Source organism: Anguilla rostrata, chromosome 18 (genome assembly GCF_018555375.3).
Source record: "Anguilla rostrata isolate EN2019 chromosome 18, ASM1855537v3, whole genome shotgun sequence".
Classification (NCBI taxonomy): Eukaryota; Metazoa; Chordata; class Actinopteri; order Anguilliformes; family Anguillidae; genus Anguilla; species Anguilla rostrata.
This window is the reverse complement of record NC_057950.1, coordinates 19,998,590-20,024,087: the sequence shown is the minus strand read 5'-3', so window position 1 is coordinate 20,024,087 and position 25,498 is coordinate 19,998,590. Positions and strand designations below refer to the sequence as shown.

Here is a 25,498-nt window from a genome sequence, read left to right as displayed (position 1 = left end):
TTATGTTCTCTGAAAGTTTATTGGTGCCATATTTACATACTGTCTCTGTCCCCTCCCCCATCTCTCAGCATCCCCCAGGTCTCACCTCTGAAGTCATCAATCATACAAACACACCTGTGTAATCAGATAATGAGTCAGCTTTAATACATTTGATTACATTAAAAGGTCCTTAAATATGGTATAAAAATAAATGCAAAGAACTGTAACAAAGAACTGCAGAAAACATAAGACAGGCGCAGCTTTTCTTCTCGATTTTCCAACAGCAGTTTCATGAGTGCGATGTGACTTGTGCAAACTTCTATAGTGCAATAAATCAACACAAATAAAGTGTAGTATCGTAATTATTAATATAGGCAAATTCATTTTAATAATATATTCAGCCTGTGTTCTATAACGGCAGATTAGTACTAATCCAGTGTGGGTATATGCACAAGCTTCTCTGCGGCTGATTTCTCTCCCCCCCCCCCCCCCCCCCCCCCCCCCGTTTGATATGTCAGGAAATGATTGGGACAATTACCTTCTTTGAAGGCATTAGTATGTTTAATGTCCCTTTATCCATGAGTTAAACATGCCTTTCCAAACAATGAAAGAAAAATAATCAAAACTTGGTTCTTCAGACATGCAACATCTGATCTTCCTTCTGGGTGAAGAATAGACTATGAAAATGTTCTGTAAAATACTTTTTTTAAATGGCAGCGTCCGTTTCCCGAGCTATAGCGTGACTGCATTTCAGCAGGTCTGCACTAGACTGCTGAACCTCTTTGAAGTCAGCGATTTCCCCTAAAAGAGGGAGGAGAACAAAGAACAAAAACATTAAACAACTGAAAACTTACAAATACAGAATCTTTTCTTCAGAAATCATCATAGTAATGGATGATACACGTATTCTCCTGTTTATTAAACATATGCACCTTTGTACAAAAGGCTTTCTCTTTTAAATCAATGGGTTGTGTGTTTGGGCCCCTGATGTGCTGTATGTAACTAAGTCTGGGATTGGGTCTGTGAGATAGGAGAAATGGGAGTGTCTACTGTAAATTTCAGTCCTGCTCCTTTCCATTTAACATACACCGTACTACAAACCAGTAATTACCTCTTCATTTTAAATGCATTGTATGGACAGAATACTACAGCATATCATTGTTTATGTAGCATTATTGCAGTAATGATATGAATGAATGTTTGACCTGGCTCACTTCCTGAGTACTAAACCATACAAGGCACACATTTTGGCTGTACCTGCATTTCTAACGACTTTGACGATGGGTCAGTAGTCCATGCCCGGGAGTACCAGAGATGTGTCTGGCTTGTGTTCCAGCCAAGCTTGACCGCACAGTTTGATTGACTGAATATTGAGTCTGAATTCTGTACCTCTGGCACATGGCCACTTGCTAATGCTAATTTCTTACGCTGGTGGAACCCAGAAAGATGTCTGCCACTCCAGAAACAGGGCTGCATACCCCTGACAGAGATAATGAGCCAATGTGAAAAATGAGAGAATATCTTAATTAAAAATTAAAAGAACACATTGAACTGAAAATTGTGATCATGTTCAATATTGTGATTTTATGACAAATGTACTTACGGAGATTCTTGGACAGCCAACAGGACTCATAAACTAATATCTTTTGACACTTTCTAAATTTTATGACTTAACAATAAATTCTCATTCGCTCACTTTTTATTACTCTAGCAGTAATAAAAACCAGACACAAAAATAATACCTGAATAAATTCAAGTGGATATATTTCTGTATTAACTTCCCACATTAGCATTCTGAATAATCAGCCTAGATGTTCTATTTGCATGTTATTGATGCAGAGGCATATTTAGTGCAGAAGTCTGTTGAATTATGAGCTGAATCCTGCTTGCTGTTTTATGTGGTAAGTGAGGTTTATTTCACAATGTTTTTATTTTTGCAGGAAGGAAACATGAGGATGACACACAGTGGAGAACATGCACCGGGAAGGGACAACATAACAATCCTTCATCATCATCATGATCTTTACCTGGAAGTAAAATCCTTCAAAACAAGTTCTTACTTTTCTGTGGACAAGGAGAAAGTGCACATGAGGGAGGACATTTTGGCTCTTGTGACCAAAATGGGATCCATGCAAAACTACCACTGGCCATCATGCAGTTAAATTTACCAAACCCCTTCCTGTTTTGTTGGTTCTTTGCCTGGTACTGATTAATTTGCTGAGATTATTTGATAAATTAAAATACAATGCACAGAAATGCATATGGCACTTTATCTATCAGAATATCGCAATGTAGTCACATTACTTATTTCCATTGCGGTCCTGAAGACTTGGCTAGAAGGCAGGCAGGAAAAGGGTGTGGCATGTACAGGCTACTCATTACACATTATAAAACCAACACAAATTCAACACATACACAACAATAAAAGCTTTTCTAAAATAGAAGTTTCCCTGATATTTTACTCAGAACCAAATCTTCAATTGTCTCTTAAAACTATTCAAAGTATGGGCAGATTTAATTTAATTTTGGATTTTATTAACAATGGAATAAGTCATATAACAAACAAAAAATAACAACCAAAATGAATTCTGTGCTGTTCTAATTGAATTCTTAAAAGATTTTAACTTTCATAATAAAAATAAAAAATTAAATTCATATTTTGTATAAATGTTTCCAAGTATGTGTGTATCCATAATATAAAAAATGCATTCCCTGTATTGAATGAAAAATAATAGGCACACTAAATACATCACACAACATTAATCTATGATAATTATATACTATACTATGCTAAGAAAGCATAGATTCAAGTATGCTGAGGTAAAGAAAGGATTAAGGCTAGGGTCATTCAGAAGATACTGTATGCACTTACTTAATTACATAAGACACAAACTGATTGTCTGCTTAATAAATTTATTGTGGAAAAAATGTAACAATTCTGCATAACTGTAGGCTGGAAGGTTGAGAGGAAAGAGGTGTAGCACAGTAAGATCAGCAAAGCGGAGGCAAGGTGACACAGAAACACAGGTGAGGCGGGAAGAAGAAGCGTTAGGTGGGACCTGGAAGAGAACAGGATGGGCCTGGGATTACCACCTCGGACTGATCTGAGATCAGCGGACCAGACAGGGCTGCATCCACTTACCACAGTACCGGCTACTTTCACAGACTGATCTCAGATCAGCAGACAAGACAGGGCTCGTCCACTTACCACGCTACGAGTGAATTTCTCAAATGAAGTTCTGCGATCCTGAATGTTTCCCAACTTATACAAACACAAGAAATAAAAAGAACAGAAAAAAGCGAGAAAAGAAGACAGCTGAAAAGAAGTGAAGAACTGGTTGGGGTGAAGGGGTGGAGAGGCTTGAACGAGAGCAGAGATGGAAACAGCATCAGAAAGAAGAAATAAACCGTGTTTGCTGCTCAACATAAACTACTAAAGCTTAAGGAAATATGTAAAATTAGACAGTGAAACTATGTCAAAACAGTACTGTAATGGGGAGATAGAGGAATGGGGTGGTGAAGCTAGATTTATACATGTGGAGGCAAGTCAAGGTGCATTTGTGGCGACTGCATAAAAGCATTTTCAGTCCTGAGGTTTGTGGTTTAATCAGAGAAATAAACAGGTTACTGTCACACAGCAATATATAATGAGATTTTTTTTAAAACGTTACTTACAATAACTCAGCTTGTCTCTACATGTATTTTGTGCATCAGAGCTCTGATTAAACACAGTATGGAGCTCCAGCAGATGAGCTGAGGTGGATGGACAGAGCGTGGTCTGATACGTGACATGCTGCATGATAATATGCCACCTCTCACAACTGCTAAAAATGAGATAATGGCAAACACTGAGGAGCTGTCGGGCATGTCCCACTTGGGATCTTTTGGGAATGAAGTTGATTTCTCTTGCTAAATGTGTGTCTTTTCATATCCCCGAGTCGTTATGCTAAATTCATAATCTAAACGGACGTTTAGAATGTTAAATGATAAAAGTCGCTTCCTGAGAAAGTGGCAGTGATGGTGAACTGCCTGCCATTTTCAGAGCCGCCACTTGAAGATCCAGAAAACTGACAACTGAAGGAACGGATTTTATATCAATAGCTGCTGCTCCATGTTTAGAGTTTACTCCAGTGAAAGCATTGAAAACAGACTGTTAACTTTAGAAGCCTTTTTCTCAACAACAAAAAGAAAACTGTGTTGTGATGCTTCACTTTTGAAAGGGCATTATTTACTTATTGGGAGCACACAAATGATGCTACTACTGCTATGAAGTGTAGTTTCGTATACTTTTATCAGTATATGAAGGTAACAAGTTTCTCAAGTTCAAAAAGGCTGAGTATGATGAAACACATCTCATTTGTGCAAATGTAGCTGCAAACTACATTTGAGAGCCACTGTCCCTGCTTGACTCATATAGGGATAGCTCTAATTTGCTGATCTAGGATCAGTTTCCCCTGCCTATATTCTAACCTCATCAAATACAGGATAAGAGCAAGTGTGCTGATCCCAGGTCAGTACTCCCACTCCAGCTGCTTTTTGAACCCGGGCCCTGCAGGGTGGTAATTTGAAGTCTTGACTTACCTTCTTCTTGGCCTGTAGCAGCTCCTGGTAGGCACTTGATCGGATGAAGCGACTGTACGAATCGCTCTTCATCAGTTTGTAGATGTGCTCCTGTGAAGGAGAGAATTACATGAGAGCTCACAGTCACCATACCACAGCACAAGGTCGATACAACACCATGCGCAGTCACCATATCACCGCTCATTCAAATACACCACCCTACGCAGTCACCTTATCTCCGCTCGCACCAATACATCACCATACGCAGTCATCCAGAGAAGAAAGAACAGTTGGGTAATGTAGTCCTTCCAGCTACCTGAGCATCCTCAAATGCATAGCGCCCAGGGTCCTTCACATTCTGAGTGGTTTTGTCATAGCTCTTTGAGTCCACATTAATGGCACTGGGAGCCCCGGGAGCCAGGAACTCCTGCCAGATCTCCTGGACCCGGGTGGGAACCTCCCGGATCGGCCTTTTCTTCAGCCCCTGGACCGCCAACCAGAACCTGGACACAGTGGTGATCATAAACAAACACAGGGTGTGTGTGTATGTGTGTACGTGTGTGTGCAAAGTGGTCAGCAGCTCATACATTTAGTTTGTGAAAAATGCATACAATAAATCAATTCATAACATCAAACTTTACAAAATCAGTGTGGAGCTAACGTGGTGAAGCCTGGACGCTATTAATTCTGGTACAGTTTTATCAAAAAATAAATGGGGTTCATTAGTAGATTACAAGATTAATCTTCCAGTTCATCCAGTGAAAATTATCTTCAAATAGAGATGCAAAATATTGCCACCAGCAGGTGGTGCTGAAGAGCCATTCATGTTTGGCAGTAAAAGTCTGAGCCATGTACCAAGCTGAGTCATTGGGTTCTTTCTCTGCCCTGTGCCCCTGGACTGTACTTTAAGGGTTGCCACCTCCATAAGAGCCTACCTCAAAGCCAATACACACAGACGTATCACAGTCTCACAAAGTCTCTTACTTTGATAACAGTGGTCTACCTTAAGTTTTCCGAGCTGAACTCAGACTCCAAGAACTTGAGGAACTGCTCTCTGCCTATTTGGTCTTTCAGCACCTCGTTGATCCCGAAAGCCCACCTCTTCACCCTCTGCTGACTGGGCTCCTTACTGCAGAGAAACACACAAACACACACAAACAACCACAGAAACACACACAAACATTAATACATATGTACACATAAATATGCACACATACACACAAATTCATATATATATACACACAAATACATCACACAAATATATACACACAAAACCACACACACACACACATGAATACAAGCATACACACACACACACACACACACACTTTTCTGCTTTACCAATGTTTTCTCCCAATTCAAAAACCAGCCCCATTAGCATTTGGTAAGCCCATCTCACTGCTGTGGGCCCCTCTATCCATGCCAAATCAGGAGAGCACAAAGAACCACACACTCCTCTCCAAAACATGTGATGTCAGCTCAATACCAGATTGTGGGGCCCATTGCCACAACACAGCATGCTGTATCTCATGAATATTCACTAATGGGTGTGACAAAGTGCCATACTCAAGTGTAGACAATTGATGGTCTGTGTTGTAAACTTCTATTACCAACCAGAACCCCTGTAGTTAGGAAGTAGGGAGGATGAAAGCAGTGTAGGAGTTGATGATCTTGTTGTACTCTGCAATCATTGCGGGGACAAACCTGGCCTCCAGCTCCCACACAGTGGTGTCATCAGAGATCCAGGGATTGGAGGGATCTGGTGGCGTGAGAAAGTGGTCGTACTCAACGTACTGTTCTGTGTACCCCAGTAAACTGCAGAGAGGGGAAACAACAGGGACAACATGCTGGTGACTGCTGGTGTACCCCAGTAAATAAGAAAGCTTGGCCTTGAATTTTAAACAGGCAGCACAGAGAATCACAGAGTTTAAATGTGCTCCGCTGTACACAATGGGGCAAGCAGAATATATGACATATCATTCAGACCATACAAAAAGACACCAACGGTATACATCACTAGGTACTGAGAACTAAGTACAGGGTTTAATTCAAACATTTTGGATGTACTATGATGGCCCAGTCTCAGATAGAAAAATACTACCTCTGCCATTACAGTAAAATGAATGGTGGAGGTCCAAGCTTTCAGATTATGGCGAGTTTAACTTATTTTCTTGTGTTCTCATTGAGTAGGTTGAGATGCTAATGCTAGTACATATTTACAGTATGAATATGACTATAAAATTTAAGTTTAGAATGAACAGCCAGAACACATGCTAAATCAATGTTGCCATATCGTCTGAGCTCAAATTATTGTGTATCTGGAGACAATGTGTGTCCCAATGTTTGTTTTTAAAACTAGTAATTAAACTTACCTTTCTGCAACTTTGGACATTTTCAAACGATGCCTGTCTAATTGCGCTTGCCAAAATTTGATCTGAAATTGAGACGGTGAAGTTATTACCTTTTTAATTTTCACAAATTTTGATTTATGGTCAAACAGGTAACAGCTGGCAGGTAGTTTTCTGTTTTCATCTGTCACCAAATAGAACCTCCCATGTTTAAGAAGCAGAGAGGACGTACAGGAGGTGAGTATCTGGTGAGCCTATAGAAGCTGTGCGTTTTACCCACCTGACCCTGTAACTCCTCTTCCGTTGGCTGCCGAGCCTCGGGGGTGGGGATTTGGGTGGGGCTATGGCTACGGATGTCATTCTGCAGCCCATACACCGACTGCAATATCATCACAGGAAGTAAACTCCACCATCCTGTCTACAACCACCATTCCCCTGACTGCTTTTGAAAACTAAAAATCCACCCTTCCTCCCCTCTTAGTCCTTTCGTCTCCTTGTGACCCTGAAGAGGCTACCTGGGTGCCATTACAGGGAAAGTCCAAATTGTTTAATAAACAAAGTGGGACATGTGATCTGTCCTCTTTAGCCTTTTTTGGTGAAGCATACTACAATGTATCCATTGCGGAAGCGATTTTGGCTATATATGACTACAAGTCCCACAATGCTTTGCTTTGAACAAGAAATTTAGAGGGTGATGAGAAAGTTGATGCAAAAGTATTACTAAGGAAGGAAGACATAAAGGAAGGACTCATTTCAAATGTATGTGGATCATGGTGGCAGGACACAAAGAGGCATACTTTTCAGATATGTATGATAACCCAATCATTAAACAAAATGTAACACATAATATCACATAAATATTATCATTTTTTATTAAAGTCTATTTATTCATTATTAAAGTCTGGTCAAAATATTAGTACTGTTATACTATAATAATAATAATAATAATAATAATAATTATAATAATAATAATAATAATAATAATAATAATGTGTATGATCTTTCCAAACCGTGTTTTAGAGTAAATATAACCGACAGTGTGATGTATTTGTTCATAGGTGGCTTGTATCCCACAGGAGGAACCAGGCTGGGGATCACGTACCTTCCGGGTTTTGTGTGGATTTTTCATTCTGGAGGACTTCTTTATGTCCACTTCAGTGGTGTTTACACACCCGGGCTGAAAGACAAGCAGACAGACCTCTCCAGCGCTGAACACTGTGGCACCATGCAGGCACTACTGATGGAAATAGCCAGAAGCACTCCACCTCAAAAGGGTAATGCAACAGACTAAACATAATTGAAACTTTACTGCAAGTCTGTTCAACGTTGCTGTGAATATAAACTCTGCAGCAACAATTTTACAACATATCTTACTTCGGACATGGTTTGGTGTCCTTGTACTTGCATTTTCTAACTGTATTTAACCCTTTATAAAGGCCCTTCATCTCATTTGGAGGTTATAGGAGGCTAAATGCATGCAGCGCTCTGGTGTCTAAATGACCTGTACATCTTTGCAGGACAATCAATATGGAATTTATGCATGTGCTCACTTCCTGCGAGGATATTGCCCCTTATTTGAGGCTGAGAAAGCTGTTAACCCCTTCAGGCTCTCAGACACAGCCACACAAAGAAAACTCTTTTATACAGAGTTCACTGCAGCTGCCCATATTTATGGCACCTGTGAAATGGACAGAAAGCAGGGCCTGTTCTTTTAGGCATGGTCATGAATGACGTGCCCGAGTGCATTAGGTACAGTACAGTGTCTATTAGGGATTTATTTCCTTCCTGTATTTTTACCAGTGTCTCCCCTGGTAGCTGTGCCTCTATTATACTGATCGTTAAAGGGTTAGCGCAGGTAGTATACATACTGTATCTACCTACATGACCACACCAATGCCAAGGGTAATAAAACCCCCCACAAGACTACAACACAAGCCTTAAGACTTCAAAACCAATGCATGTACGTAAGCTAGATCAGTGTATGAAGTAATGTGAGATCAGTGTATGAAACAATTAGCAGCTCTTTGAAACTACACTCTACTTCACCAGAGATGGAAACCACATTTGAAGCGCAGCAGCGTCACTCTTATTAGACTACCATGGCAGGATCGTCTAATAAGAGTGTTGAGCTGTCATCCTGTAATGAGCAGCAGCCATGGATCTCTTCTCAGATGTTGGATTCAAATGGTAGTAAGCAGAGCTCTATGCTAGCCTGCGCATTCTCCACCATACTCACTGATGGGGCTCCAATACAGAGAGGAAGCTATCAGTCCACACATGCAAATCTCAAGATGTCCCCTGTGATTTGAAGAAGTTATGAGGTCCTTGCAGAAAGCGTGTAATGTTCTGCTCCAACAGGATTAAACAGTTCACATGCTCAAGCTTACTTCCAAGGACAGAAAGCAAAATACCTAAAAAATGACAGGGTAGTTTTAAACAGAAATTCAACCCATGGGACACAGTACTACATATGACATCCTTTCATTGGAAGTGTGCGTTTAGCATGTACCATTTTAGTGTATTTGGCCTCTGTCATATATCAAACCAAGAATGAGAGAATTAGAGAAAATTAGAATTACTAAAATGGTCCAGCAGAGCTTCTAGTGCATTGATTGAATCCTCCTGCAGATATGTACAGTACAGCACTGCTTACTTACCCTAAGATCATTTCATGGTTTAATGGAATCACTTACCACTGGTCTGTGCACATCCCAAAAAGCTCTTTCTTGACTGTCAAGTATTTTCCTCTCAATCTTATCTCTTTTTTTATCAACTCTGAAAAAGATGATAAAATTGACATTTACCATTAGCATTTTATGCAGTTGATAATGTACTCTTTAATGGAACAGTAAAGCAATATTTATATAGTCAGAAATGTATAATCTCTCCCCCTATTCAGTTTGTGATGCCTGTAGGACATTAAACCAATTAAATATTCAGAATACAGTGTGTAAAAATTATAATGAGGAAGTAAAGGACATGAAGGATTCACTCACTAAAACACTATCAAGAGTGACAATAACACAGACATTAACACAGACACTATTGGGACTGAACACTAACACAGACATTGTGAGGACTGCACATTGACACAGACACTATTGGGACGGAACCCCAACACAAACATTATGAGGACTGCACACTGACATAGACACTATCAGGACTGTACACTAACAGACATTATGACGACTGCACACTGACAGACACTATCCAGACGCTGTTCAAATGAGACCACTTACTTTGCTTGTGCTTCTGCTTGCATAAATATGAATTCCCATTTGCGAGCGAATGCCCTTTGTAATCTTGCCAAGCTCTCCTGAAACATAAATCAGGGGTGAGCCGTCAGATAACCTCCCTCTGACTAAATCTACTTCACCTGCTGTACAGATAAATCTTATACTGAATTAACCTATTTTAAAATGTGTCTGACAAAAAATTAAAGGGGTGCTTTGGAGATGATGCATGCAATCAGCAGAAACAGCAGAGTTTAGCTCAGGAGTCAGCACAGACAGAGTTTAGCTCAGGAGTCAGCACAGACAGAGTTTAGCTCAGGAGTGCAGCACAGACAGAGTTTAGCTCAGGAGTCAGCACAGACAGAGTTTAGCCCAGGAGTGCAGCACAGACAGAGTTTAGCCCAGGAGTGCAGCACAGACAGAGTTTAGCCCAGGAGCGCAGGGGATTCTTACAGCTTCATAGTCAGCCAGTTCCAGACGAGCTTTGTTTTGCATGGTTCTTTTGCAGAGGTAAACAGCTGAAAAGCAGGAAAGGAGTGTTAAAAGGGAGAGAGGAGGAGGACAACAGCTCTGAGGTAGGAGGCCCCTGGAGCAGGTGGAAAGGGGATCAACATCACAGTGCAGAGAGCAGGGTTTCTGGTAATGGCAATAAAGGAGTCTGATACAGATAAAACCTGGACTAGGACATAACTTAACCCGCTTAAATTAAGAGGATTAATCAAGCTGAGGCAGGTATGACACTGAGCAGGGATTACATTTTGGAAACACCATTCCTGTAAATCCAAAGTCAACTCAGAGGGTCCATTAACTTGATTTTTGCACTCACTGCAAGTTATTGTTTGGAGAAGTTCATATTAAGACGTAAAATGAACATAGTAAAGGAAGGGTTTTTTAATTTTTTACAGCTGAGATATGTGGGGAACAAAGCTGAATAAAAGACATCATAGTCCTTGGGTAACTGCACCAGAACTAAATCTTATTCTCCTTCAACTTTCAGCTAACACACAACATTGCTAGATCTTTACAACTGCACTTGCAATAAATGTCTGCCACAACAGATCTATAGTAATTTGTCTGTAAACCTGAAACGTCATGCAAGATCATGGCTAAGCATGCCCTATAGCCTAGCTTGTCCTGTGTATTCAACAGAACAGGAAATTACCATGTGCAGGTGTGTGTATGAGCTTAGTGCTTATTTAATTATGTCTTTATTTATTATATAATCAAAGCCTTTTAGAGGCTGCTTGGGCTCAGTGACAATAACACAGTGTTCTGGCAGACACTGTGCATATTCATTTTATTTTCAGCCAAGCTCACCAGACTGTTCCCTGACAGTTGGATTTGATATGGCTTATCAGAAACATTTATCTGAGATGTCATTTGTGGTGGAAATGAGTAGCCTGAGGAATGTTCCTGCAGTGCTGTTTAAAAATATCTTTCTCGCCTGGTTTTAGTATTTTTTGTTTTGTTCTGCCCAGGGCAAAGTTCGAAGTACCTTTTCCACATAATCACTCAATCAACTTAAAGTTTGTAAATCCAATGCTCTGCCCTGTTTTTGACTATTTGGGCATTTGTAATACGCATAAATGAGTACAAATATTGCATTGCATTTGATTGATAAAAGATCAAATCTTTTAAACACTGAGTTCAGTCAGCAGTTGTGGAGAGAGAGAAATCTCTGTTCTCAGGACATGTGAGACATTTGCAGCAGCAGAGCTGTGTTTCCCTGGGCAGGATGCTGTTGTGGACATGAGGCTGGACTCTGTCCTGTCAATCACACGCGTTTCACACTCACTCATTCAGCTGGGTCAAATGGCACAACCAGAGCCTTTTCCCGGCAGTCCCCACATGGAAAAGCCAAACTAATTATCAGAACGCAGTCATTATTTTTGGGTTAACTTCTTCCAGCACTTTATCAGTTAGCTCTTATTTGCCACGTCTCAGCCTGTGCCTCTGTGTGTACAGCACTCACTGACTAGCCATGGCTGAAACTCCCCAGCCATTCCGGCTCAGGGCCTCACGGTTTCCCACAACCTCTAGTTCATTGATTTGACCGTTCACTGTCCTCCCAAGTGTCTTACTTGGTTTCAGGACACAGTGCATTGCATTAGCAACAAATGACTTCCTATAAAAAGACAGTAAATACAAGAGGCACTAGGAAAAATCACTTAACAGAGAAAATATACACAACTCACAATATAAAGAATGACATGCTAATAATACAAAATAAATATTGAACATATTAACATTCTGAAGGACAATTCTCTTCAAGCAACCAAGCAAAATAAAACAAGTTTGTTAATTTAGTTGCCTCTCTACTGTTAAAAGTATAATATCCTTTAATTAGATTCCAAAATGCCAATAATGTTAAGGTGCAGAATGCCCTTTAGGATTTAACCTTCGTAACCTTCCTCTAGCATATAAGATTTCCTCATATAAGATTACTGTACCTATTATTTAAGCACTTGTTCTTCATATTACATATCACATGATGCGACCATTCATTCTTTCTGTCCTGTCTACAGTACTTCATTTCCCATGGTAACAAGAATTTCCAATGCTATGTCACAATTTATAAATATCCACAAAGAGGCTTGCCTTTGGATAGAAGATTAATTGCAACGGAATTTTCCTTGGTCTCACCTCTTCATAAATATTCACAAACCGTATAAAATTAGAATGATTCAGTATCTGCATACATGGCGGCAACACATTTTCACTCACTGTGGTTGTATCTGTTAATCTTTCACAGTGGTGAGAACAATTATGCTGAAGCCTTATCTGTGAGGACACAATGAAAGTTAATCTATTGCTGTACTTAATCAACAGTCACATCTCTGTGTAACAGGAACAGCCAGTGTTATATCTCTGTAGATGTCAGCTTAGATATTTATTTGTCAATTGTTGCTTACAAGACATATTTTAGGAAAGAATGCAAATTTGAAAAATGCATGTGCTAATTATTCTTGTTCTTTCCTCAATTTAAATTGTACATAATTTTTCACATTTTTAAACAGGACATTTTTTACTTTTTACTGCTAAAATAAGGGTGTCCAATCTTATCCAAAAAGGTAGTGCTAACCTGGCTGCAGATTTTTTGTTTTAGCGAAGCACTAAGGCATCTAATTAATTATTAAACTAATTAACCAATCGTGGTCTTCAATCAAGACCTTGATAAGCAGAATCAGGTGACATAGTGCTGGGATAAAACAAAAACCTGCATCCACACCAGCCCTTCTTGGATAAGATTAGACACCCCTGAGCTAAAGTATCTGTCAACCTACACTTCTGGATTGTTGGTAATGAAATGTCATGGCATATTCAAATAAAGGTTGCTACTTCAGAGTACACTTAAGAAAGTGTACCTAAGAGGATCCTTCTATTTGATGGCTGTCAGCTGTGCCTGTTCCCTCCCACAGCCAGGGAGGATGACAGGAACTTGGGCAGCAGCAGCCTCACACACAGGCATGCTCACCTGAGGCTGATCAGCAATCAGCTCAAGTGTTGCCCATTGCCTTTGTCAGGCCTGTTATAAATGTCTGGCACGAGAAATTCAGAGCAATCTGCCTGTAAACATGGAAGGTCATGGCTCAGCACGCCTTGCCTTTGTTAGGCCTGTCTTGTGGGGCGAGATCTCGTAGGAACGTTTTTTTCTTCAACTGGCCCTTCCCATTCCAAACCCAAATCTTTCTGAGAGCACATTAACTTTTTGTTTTTAAATTCCCAGACTGTGAATTTTATAAAGGAAGATTAATTCATTTATTCATTCATTCATTCATTCAGAAAGCAGAGAAGTTAAGAGATAGAGAAGGGACTACAGCTAAGAAAGTGCCATGGCGTGGACTGCTTGAGGGTCCTCCTGCCCTAAAGGCTTTGGGATATATTTTCTTCGGGTTGACTTTGCTCATTGTTTTATGTGATGAAAGTAGCCAGTAGGCAGTGTTCATGACAATTTACAGGTTTTTTTTGTTCAATCCTGTCTTGTCTGAGCCATCATTTCTTGCAGCAAATTCAACTTTAATATTAACAAGACAATTATATTAGATTATAAGTGTGCCCTCTCTCACTGTGGACAACACTGCTGCAAATGATGCATTGCCCTGCAGGGCTACTTAACCATAGCATGCGCTGTCTATTTTAGTCCATGGGGCCCAACCAGCTATTAGAGAAATGCCTAAATGGGATGAACCACCCAGCAGCACCAAATTGAGAGGTTTTTAGCAAGCTTTCACATTAGTGAAGAGTATGCAATCATTTTTTACAAAAGTGTAGTAATTCAGAAATAACAGATTTAGATAATTTAGTTTGTGGTTATGGTCGTTTAGATTTAACCGTGCACATTAGAACACACAGAGAACAATATATATATATATATATATATATAAATCCCTCCCACCTACAGAGCTCAGTGTGCAATGAGACAGCTTACCCTAGTGCTCAGTTTAATATCAATTCTAAAAACAATATCCATAAAGGGGATCCTGCAGAGGTAAGAATATAAGTATGAACACCGTGTCTGATGTATCAGAATTAGGGAGGTTACACATCGTTTTTAGCAATATCAAATCCTGAAATCCTTCAGCAATAGACACAGCTGTGTGGCAGGCAGCAATATAAAAATCACCACGACAGCAGAAAGCACTTCTACTCACCATAATCTGTGTTCTCTGGTTCCCAGCAGTTAGAGGGCCAGAAGTAGGGAGTCTGCAGGACAGACAGGGTGGAGAAAACAGCAGAATGCTGCAGTGAAATAGCAATCGCAAGCTTTAATGTCTAATGACTAGACTGATTAAAATCCAAGATCTAGTCATTACTCAGTAATGTATTACTGTATTCCTCCGTTTCCCCAACATATATAACGACATTTAATAATTTAATAGAAATAATCCGATAATATATAGAAGCACAAATGTGTCTCTATGCATCTTTCTTGACACGTGAATTGCGGTCTGTTTGAAGCCAAGTATCTGCTATTGCCAAGCTTCATAAATATGTATGGATACCCATTTAGAGTCAGTGTCCAGAGTTATGGTATAGAGATTATAATGAAAATTCACAATATGGTCATTATTTACAGGTGGCTCAATAATGTCTGGGACAAAGACATATATTGATTTGGCTGTGTACTCCACAATTTTAGATTTTTAATTAAACAGCCCATGTGTGGTTAAAGCGCAGATTCTAAGCTTTTATTAAAGGATATTGTTGTACATTTTGGTTTCACTATGGAGAAATTACAGCACTTATACATAGTCCCTTCATTTTAGGGCACCATAATATTTGGGGCAAATGGGCTCAAATGTGTTTCTGATTTGACAGGCATGATTCATTTGCTTCCTTAGTGCTGGTATAGTTCAGTGCCTAGTCTTGATTCTACACTTTTGATTGCCTTTGGAGTCTGGTATTGGCATTGTCAACATGAGGACCAGAGTTGTGCCAATGAAACTTAAGGAAGCCAATATGGCTGAGAAATAAAAAAATAAAAATCTGTCAGAAACAGAGGCCAAGTGATCGATACACCTCACTCCTGTCCTTACCTGGAACCTGTAGAACGTTCCATCGTCCTTTAGTGTGAGGACATGGTCTGAGATGGGGAAGAAGTAGCCATGCGCAGCCATTAATGTGCCAAGATGGAGAGCCTCCACTGCAACAGAGTCACATTGCAGTTACATCAGCTGTGCAGTTACAGTTATATCTTTATCATGGGGTGATTTTTTGATGCATACACGAGACTGGAGAGAGCATCAGAAGAACAGCAGGTTGCCGTAAATGTCACACTTTTTTTGTCTCATTTGCATCTCTCTCACATTTCTGCTTGTACCAAAAAGTGCAGCCTAAGAATTTCAGTTCCCAAAGCAAAACATCTGAGCAGTTGTAAGTGAAATTGTATTAATTTTATAGATAGCAGGAGCGGTTACCTGGTGTGCCATCATTCTGGGTGAGGGCGCAAATGATGACGAAAAAAATCTCATCATCCCCCACCCCACTGGTAGAAAGGGTGTTCCATTGGGACCAAACGTTATTTCAGAGTTGAATTAACACTGAATACTTTATTTTGTACATGGTTCAATAGCAGTGTATTTGTCACTAGCAGAGAGTGAATGAGTGTTCTTTGATCAAGTTTCTCTGCTAGGTTATCAAGGCCATTACTGAACCTCAGTTGCAACAGTAGCTGGGAACAGAATGCCCTGTCACTTATTGAGGGATCTTCCCTTTATTCCAGTTTTTTAATGAAAACATTATATATCTTTGGCCTAATTGTGGTTGTACAGGTAATTGCAAACTCACTGGTTATGCACTATTCCAGCCTTTCTTTCAAATGTTCTATTATTTCTGAAGATCTGTGTTAGATTCCTTGCCTATATATATTTCTACTCTAAAATCAACCTTGAGGAACTTTAATGTGAAGAACTATGATCATGTCATAGACATTCATTCACAATCATGGACACAATTAATCAAGGCTAATACTTGAAAAGTAGAGCTGATAAATAAAATGTTGTCATAAATCACATCCAATGAAAAGGGACCTGCACTGAGGTCGGGGGTGGCAGCTTGTTGTGTTATGTTACAGTCTTAGTGGCTGCAGCTCTCAACTTTCATAATTAATGGAAGTGCACATACTGTACCTTTCAAAGATGATTCACTTGAGTTGCTGAATTCATTATCTTAGAATGACTATATTAATTATTTAGAATTATATACAAATGTTCTCTCATAGGCTGTTGACAGCTCTGACTCAATGAAATATAAATAGCCCAGTTACAGGTAATGCAAAGCTGTGTACAGTACAGCACATTTAAGAGCAATCTCCCATCAGCACCCTCTGCCTGCTGCAATTTATTCAAAAGGACATGAGCGAGTCACTGCCAGAAATGTGCACACACAAATACACACACACACACACACGCACGCGTGCACACACACACACACACACACACAATTGATGTATTTGACATTGAAGCGTTATCCTCGTGTTGCTAGTCACATGGTCATGATGACGCCATGCTCTTAAAGTGCTGCTGTATTTTGTGCGCGTATAAAAGGATCAGCTGATCAGACTGAATGAACACAGCCAGAACAGAGCCTCCGTGGGTTCAGGGGAACCCTGGGACCTCTCCAGTGGTCCCAAAAGAACAGCAATAAGATAGGTCAGCCTTCCGCAGATAAGCCCAGTATTCCTGTACAGTAACTGTTATCTGAGAGTTGCACATACTATGTGGTTCAAGATCCAGTGGTGGAGTAACAGAGGACTGCTGGTATAACAAGGTCTGCTGTGCGTTCAAAGTGCTGTGTATCTGCTGGGGGACTGCAGAGGGGAGAACGGATATTGTTATGAATATATGAAAAAAATAGTGTTTGAACAAAGTCTGGATCACAGAGGAATCATTGGAATTTTACCTCAAAAATAAAAATAAAATAAAAACATAAATCAAGAAAAAATTAAAGACATTGAAGTATTTTGAAGACAGGCAACAGTAGCAGCCAGCTAATTTTGGGGCCACAGCAGGTAGTGACAGGGCAAAGAACACAAGCTGATTGATGCAGCCTATGTGTGCAAGGCAAATAGCCATTAGTCTCCGGGGAAATGTCTCCCGTTTATTATTTCTACTGCCGAGTGAGGTCACCTGACCCTCCCAGTCTCCTGAGCAGAGGCTCGGGCATTAGCACGTAGTGATTCTGTCCTTTCCCACATCGCGCCGGCACTTTGTATTTCCACACGACAACGGAGAGTCCTGGGGTATGTGCTGTTACTGACCCCCTGATGCAGAGATCTTCAAACTCGGTCCTGGGGCTCCCCTGTGTATTCTGGTTTTCATTCCAACCGGTTGCAATCCTTGGATTTTAACAAGCTGTTTGTTTTTTGTTTTTTTAATTATGTATGTTTCACGTATAGAGGGATTATTTACCCTCTTAAGCTACATTATGTCATACGTAGCTATGCATGCCATAAAGAATGTTCATATCGCGCTTATTGCTTTATATTGCAAACAATTGCATAAAAGAGGGTAAAACTTCAAATTGAGTGAATCAATATTGGTGAAAATGTGGACACCTGGCTAGTAAAACTAACCACCTGGAAGATAATGAATTCAAAGACAAAGCAAATTATGGAGTCAAACCCACATTGAGTTAATAAGTTTAAGGAAATAAGTCTGAAATAAATTAAATTCATGTTCAAAAACCTATTTGGAGTCTATTTATTTACCTCTGTCTCTCATTTGGTCAAAAAACATTACAGTACCTCTTTTTTGTGTCATTGTTTGCAATGTAGCACAATAAGCACAATGTAGCACAATATCAATATGAGAATTATATTCTTTGTGGCATGCAAAGCTATTTCTGGAATAAATAGAGTGTAAATAATCCCTCTAAACATTAAAAGCATGGAAAACATGAAAAGCACCCAATTGAGAAAAAATAGCAGCTTGTTAAAATTATGGGATTGTGATTGTGTTTGGGCCTAAAAACAGGAATCACAGGTGTGGGAACCGCTGCCCTGACACACGGCCAGGGAATACAGGAGACACGTTAGTCATCTCTCCACTCACAGGGAGCCGGGGATAACAATGAGAAATAGTGCCAGCGTTCTCTGATAGCTGATAAGCCAGTGGCAAATAGGAGTGGGAAAGGAGTATTGCGTACTGTACTGTAATATACCAGGGTCCTGTAAAAAAGGGAGGAAGGTTCTCAGGTCTGGTGTGATTATAAGATTGTAATGTGGCACACATGGCCGTCTTTTCACAATGCAGAAAAGCCGGGCGCTCAGAGAAACACGGCTCATCTGTGTTAATGAGGTGATTTGGTAGCGCGCTAATGGCTCGGTATGAAGGGGATCATGAGTCGATTACACTGCACACTCCGTGTGGCCAAACTCCGGCTGCCCGCAGTCTGCGAAATTTACATTCCTCAATCATAAAGGGAGGGTGATCATTCTGAATGTTATTCTACTGCTGGAGCTCCCTGTAGAATGTGTTTGACCTTCAGCCCTCAGCTCTGATGTTGGCAATTTCATTTCCTCTCAGACCCATTCATTACGCCTGCCACCGGAGGTATAAATCACCCCCCCGACGTCACGCTCGCGCACAGGACTTATGGAGGAAAAGCTGTCTTACGGGCACCTGTCAGCTTCCTGAGCAAAATACTACCAGGTTCACACAGAGAGGCCCTCTTTTGAACTCGGCCATCTTTAGCCAGACAGAGATATGGTTTTCTTTAAGCTGCCTACTGTGAGAAGGAGGAAACTGTGAGTAACTGAGTTACTCATGGTAGGAGACTGTGTAACTGAGTTACTCATGGGAGGAGACTGTGGAACTGAGTTACTCATGGTAGGAGACTGTGTAACTGAGTTACTCATGGGAGGAGACTGTGGAACTGAGTTACTCATGGTAGGAGACTGTGTAACTGAGTTACTCATGGTAGGAGACTGTGTAACTGAGTTACTCATGGGAGAGACTGTATACTCAGTTACTCATGTAGAGACTGTGTAACTGAGTTACTCATGGGAGGAGACTGTGTAACTGAGTTACTCATGGGAGGAGACTGTGTAACTGAGTTACTCATGGTAGGAGACTGTGTAACTGAGTTACTCATGGTAGGAGACTGTGTAACTGAGTTACTCATGGGAGGAGACTGTATAACTCAGTTACTCATGGTAGGAGACTGTGTAACTGAGTTACTCATGGGAGGAGACTGTAACTGAGTTACTCATGGGAGGAGACTGTGTAACTGTGTTACTTATACGAGAAGACTGTGTAACTGAGTTACTCATGCATGGAAATGGTGCATGTCTGTTTCAACCTGCCCCTTTTCCCAGAGACAGAGTGAGTGTGTGTGTGTGTGTGTGTGTGCATGCTTGTGTGTGCGCACTTCCCTGTGTGTACGTGTGCGTACTTGGGTTTTTGCATTGGCAGACATGCAGTGGCAATAAAAAGGACAAGTCAAGGAGGAAAGAACAAAACACGTCAGCAACTGGGCTGATAATGAGCGCTAGGAGGTCCCTGAGGTGCCAAGGATAACATACGGACACCGCAGCACACACCTACAAGCTAAGGAACAGCCCTCCGCAATAACAAAAGCCCTGTAATACAGATAACCCCCACCCTGGTCCTGGAGAGAGAGAGAGCTGATGCTGTTCAACGTCACTCAGCAATCAATCAATTATGTTCAATCATTTAAATCAGTTAAAGCAGGTGTGCGAGTATTTCACCACATCTGTCTTCTTGTGTCTACACTGGCTGCTAATTTTAAGGTGAAAACCAGTCAATGATCCTCCGAAGCTCCCAGCCCTACTGTTTGTGAGATGGGGGAGACAGCTACTGCATAACAAGGCAGGAGCAGAGAGCTTTATCTGTCCTTAAATACCTTCATCCCAAAAGCACTTTAAAAAGTCAGAAGTGGAGAGGAAAAGTGTTACCTTGTTATCGCCGTGTGAGAGACTTTACAACACTGAATTTTAAACCAACTGCAAGAAGAACATGAAGAGCTTTTAGCTGTACCACACTTCAGCATACGATGTGTGGCAGCATGTATTTATGTGCACTTAGCGTATGATTATCTCATTTCGCATCTGATAATTCTGAGCTCTCCAATGCATAGTGTCTCCATTATGTTCTGAAGATATACATTAGCAATGTTGAAAATGTTACCTTGATCTTCGATACCCAGGTTTTTCATCATCCATTGGACAATATCCGAACCTGAAAAAGAGATCAACAAGTTGAACACCAAGAGCAGATGAGAAAAACGCACTCTTTAAAGATGCAGATGACTTGCTAAAGCCAAAAGAACATTTTGTGATCGCACTCTATTCAAAGTGAAGTATGTGGGTATATACATGCCCACCCAAACAAATTAGTCACTTTAACTCCAGTGCATGGACGCCACCAGCTCTCTACATTTCCATGGGTAAACTTAGAGCACAAGAGTGCCCACGCTCTCAGCCTACAGAAACCTTCCAAAAAGGGATGTGCAACTCTGGGCTGTTCCATAGTTTCAATGACTGTATGAATGTATTTTAAATGATAAAATTGAGCCATTAATCAATAAATCCATCTGATAAATCTGACTGAGATTTGTGTTCAAAGTATATTAACTATAATGTTCTGTTTGGTCATTTAGCAGGCACTTTTAGCCAAAACAACACAGAAAAATGCAATCAATGGTGAGCAAGCACCGTTAGAAGTGGAGATAAGCAAAATTACATTCAAATAAGTGCCATCATAGATGGATATGATGCACATGAATACATGTTTTTATCTTTAGATACTAGAGTGACAGGTATGAGAAGGAACAGATATGGATCCCAAGACAGTCTCGCAGTCAGGAGTCTCTGCATGCTGAATCCACAGCTGCTCTTCATAGTGGTTGAGTCTATGCTCCTGGAATGATCAATTATGATCAATGATCAATTCTCTTTCAAGCATGTACAATGATTTACATATGAATCGTTCATTGTTTCACTCTTTTTTTTTTTTGAACGCATCGATGGGAGGAAAATCTGAAAGAAAAATGTACATTTTTGGATGGGAAAAAAAGCTCTATTCTATTCTATTTTCCTTAAACTTACAAATCGATGTAGGTGCTTGTTTTACTAATTCACAGTTTGGCAGGCTAACTTTGCCAGTTACTGAAGTTGCCAAACTGTGTGCACGTTTGTCAAAAGTTGTTTGACAGCTGTTGACTGAACCCATGCCTTTGTCTCTTAGGGATTTTGGTAAGGAGAAGCGAGACGTATAGCATGCCAGGGGGAGAGTGTCGGAGATGGGATGCCAAAAGGCAGGATTAAGAGAATGGCTTGCACAGACCTCTCAAACACAGCGTCGTGTTTACAAACGCTGATTAAATTACCATAGATTAATGCCCGGAATTCCTCCTTCAGTCTTCCATCTGTGACCCAATTTTAGCTGAAGTACTGAACACATTTAGCTGAAGTCATTGAAGGCTAGTGTACTGAAAGGGGTAATAAACACCAAATCACTTTTTTTGAGTTCTAAAGCCAAGTATCTTGTCTCCATTTTACATATTACAGTCCTATAGTAAAGGAAAACAAAACTCTAATTAAGATGTGCCGACACATTTTGTGCAAAAATATCGCCATGCACTGCCACCCATTTCACCATGTTTCCATCCATTACTGCTACAGAGCACATCATCTTATGGGTCTACAGTTTCCCGCAGAAAATCATCAGCTTCATATGGGTCAAATCTTTTTCAGAGCGAAGATGCAATTTTCTCTACATCTTGTATTGTAGATGAAGATTAATCTATTTAAATACCGCAGTGTTGGAACTCAAATTTTCACTGAAATCCCTGTAAACATCATCAAGTTCCGAGACCAGCTGAACTAAACTTCACCCCTTAAAGTAGATAAACAAAACTGAATACAATATTATACCCATAACTGTGCACGCGTTCCCTCGAGATAGATTTGTCTGTTTCATTTGATCCCATTTAAAAACGGGGAACATCAGGAGCGCAGATAAAGAGTTTTTCAAAGTCATTGTTTTAATGAACATCCAGCGAATGTTCCTGTGCTTCAGCTCTTGACACTGAGTACACATTAGAAGGCCTTTCCCTCAAATAGAATGAATAGTACAGACCATCTACTGTATAGAGAGGGTGTTCCTGCTTTCTTACCATTATTAGTATATCTTGCAGTGGTAATGCAACATTTTAACAATAGTCTTAGGCACTTTTACCGATTATATCATATGACCGAATGAAATGTACATGGAAATACATGGACTAATTATTAACCAGGGCATTTCATACACAAATAATACCACATATACAAAATGGGGGGGAAATGTCATCTTTAATCTTTTGTAAGAATAGAATTTTAAAATCGGAAGCTATTGAGCCAGGGGGTCGATTGAAAACATAGCGTAAAAAGACTCACAGTAAAAGCCCTGTATGTCCTGAGGGTTCTCTCTATGTGGTGCATGTGATCTTTAGCCAGCCTCTCTATCTCCCCCTCTATCAATTACATGGAGCCTTCACCGATATCCATGAAGCATCTCAGAGTAGTGCTGATCTTAGGTCAGGAGTCCCTGTTCATATCCCAGCCTCATTAATCATGAGCTGAGCTGCCGTGTGAATATGGGCACTGATCTAGGGTCAGTTTAGCTTTTCAGCCAATAATGTATTCATCACATTATGGGTCTCATTGACTTTGTCGACAAAGATCAATATACGTCGAGCAGGCCAATTTCAATTTTAAGGTCAGGTGCATTTAAAGAATTCATATCTAAAGCCTTGAATCTTACTTATAAACCAAGGATTACCAAGATTCACACATGTTATATTCACTGAGGTTCTGGCCTGGACAGGGTAAATGGTCCTACATTTACACTGCATAAATACAGAACAAATGTTTTTTTCTGAGACGTTTGCGTTCGGGAAAGTTACAGTCTTACAAAAACAGCACATATCAGGAATCTTTTATATCCACTTTTGTTCATATTAATAATTAATCATTTCCTTTATTTTTAAGTGACTAAAAGAACAATGTAAACAGGTGTGAAACCAGCATCTTAAAAAATAACTGAGAAAGTAAACATAGCACCAGGCATACAGAACTGTTACATATTCCCTCAGAGAGAAAGCCTTCCAAATTTCAACTTTCAAATCCTCTTTCAATATTATTACCCACCTCAGATTGTATCTAATAGTGGCACTCCAGCATTCGCTGATCTATTTCTCAATCCTTTGGCTATTTTGTAAAAATATTAAGTGTCTGATTCCGTAATGCCCTTCGGTAATCCCTGGTTTATAAGTAGGATAGGAGGTTTTGGATATTAATTGTCAAAATGCACCTGACCTTTGAATTTAAATTGGCCAGCCAGACATTTATTGATCTTTACAGACAAAGCCAGCGAGATCCAGACATTCACATTCTCCACTGAAACTGCTTATTACCACTGCACTGATAAAAGGTTCAATTACTTATATGAATAAAAAAATGTAGCGACAATTTTACTTTGCTGTTTTTGCTGTTTTTAGTTTTTACTGTGCCCTCAAAAGATAGTAAAGTGGATGACTTGCCATTATAAAAACCATGAAGTCTGCTCCATAACAGTAAGTTCTTAAGGAAAATGTCCGGTCATGTTTCTGTGAGCTGAACCTGAAGTGTAACTAGTTTATGCAGCAATGATCCAAAACACAAACGCCAGTCCACATAAGAAAGGCTGAAAAGAAACAAAATGAAATGCTTTTCGGAGTGGCCCTGTCTAGGTCCTGACTTTAACCCAATAGCGGCTGTGGCAGGACTTGAAACAAGCAGTTTGTACCAGTTTGTCTGAATTCAAGTGGTTCTGCAAAGAAGAGCAGACTGAAATTCCTCCACAGCAATATGAAAGACTGATATCAAATTATAGGAGGTTGCAGTTATTGCTGCTAGAGGTGGTGTAGTCAGTTATTTAGTTTAAGGGGGAAATTACTTTTTCACACGGGCGATATGGGTGTGTGATAACTTTCATTTAAAAAATGAAATAATTTTAAAAATGTTTTTTTTGTTTACTCAAGTCCCCTTTGTCTAATATTATATTTTCCCCAAAGACCTGATACCATTCAGTGAGAAAACATATTCTGTAATAGAGGAAATCAGGAAGAAAGCAAATACTTTTTTTCAGGGCACTGTATGTGCAGAGTGCAGTTTTATGCCCTTGGGCCAGCAATAGGCCCATATTGCCCAGGTGCCAACTGCGGCATGGATACCGCCTGAGGGGCAAAACATAACCGATCACCAGGGAGGGAGGGGTCCCCTGCTTCACACCTGAAAATACCCCTCAAACAGGTACCAGTGATAAGCAATCTGCTCAGAAACCTGCACCAGCTGCACTAGCCGTGCAGTAACCTGCATGGTGTAGAAACAGAGGTAAATTCCCCAGTAAACTGTGGTGTGGAAAAGCAACACTCAACTAATGTGTTTTCAAAAGATGTGTGGACTCTTGGATTTACCGACAGGGTTGTTCCATGGAATTGCCAATTGGAAAAGATATCATTTTAAATCAGTCATGATAAAAACTAAACTCCAGTAAACTATTTAAAAATCCTCCAAACCTACTTTTTGTGTCTCCTTTATTTAATCTGGTTATCCTCACAAAGATTTAATATTGCTCTTCAAAAGACACTTGGCAAGAGGGCCGGCCGAAATATTCACTGCAGACAGTGATGAAAACTTCCACATTTAAAAAGAAATTGCTGTATTAAGCAAATAGCTGAAAATAAATTTACACATTCAAAATTAAAGTGCAGAAACCCATGCATCAATACAAAAAAGAAGCACTGACAGTCCCTAAATGTGCTGAACGCTGGGTCTTGGTGTTATGAGCATCAGTTATGATTCATTTGGGGTAATGAGCTATGTTTTGAGGA

The 25,498-nt window shown here is 40.1% G+C and overlaps 1 protein-coding gene across 8 annotated transcripts in view; it reads right to left on the bottom strand.

The window, feature by feature from the left end:
* LOC135244952 (regulator of G-protein signaling 7) overlaps positions 1-25,498 on the bottom strand; it is a 63,763-nt gene continuing 38,265 nt past the window's right edge. For 2 of the 8 annotated variants that reach the window (XR_010327103.1, XR_010327104.1), the window contains exons 4-18: positions 20,770-20,820; positions 15,658-15,764; positions 14,773-14,824; positions 10,574-10,638; positions 10,127-10,203; positions 9,581-9,662; positions 7,990-8,064; positions 7,168-7,266; positions 6,912-6,973; positions 6,244-6,354; positions 5,543-5,668; positions 4,856-5,042; positions 4,561-4,650; positions 2,007-3,038; positions 1-780 (exon numbers count right to left, since the gene is read on the bottom strand). Coding sequence is in view for 6 of the 8 variants with exons in the window: in XM_064317646.1 (XP_064173716.1) it covers positions 3,152-3,241; positions 4,561-4,650; positions 4,856-5,042; positions 5,543-5,668; positions 6,244-6,354; positions 6,912-6,973; positions 7,168-7,266; positions 7,990-8,064; positions 9,581-9,662; positions 10,127-10,203; positions 10,574-10,638; positions 14,773-14,824; positions 15,658-15,764; positions 20,770-20,820 (1,274 nt within the window). In the remaining 2 variants the exon portion in view is untranslated. Of the gene's footprint in view, positions 781-2,006; positions 3,242-4,560; positions 4,651-4,855; positions 5,043-5,542; positions 5,669-6,243; positions 6,355-6,911; positions 6,974-7,167; positions 7,267-7,989; positions 8,065-9,580; positions 9,663-10,122; positions 10,204-10,573; positions 10,639-14,772; positions 14,825-15,657; positions 15,765-20,769; positions 20,825-25,498 lie in introns of those variants that run through there. The other 6 variants (XM_064317647.1, XM_064317649.1, XM_064317648.1 and 3 more) reach the window with 6 other exon arrangements.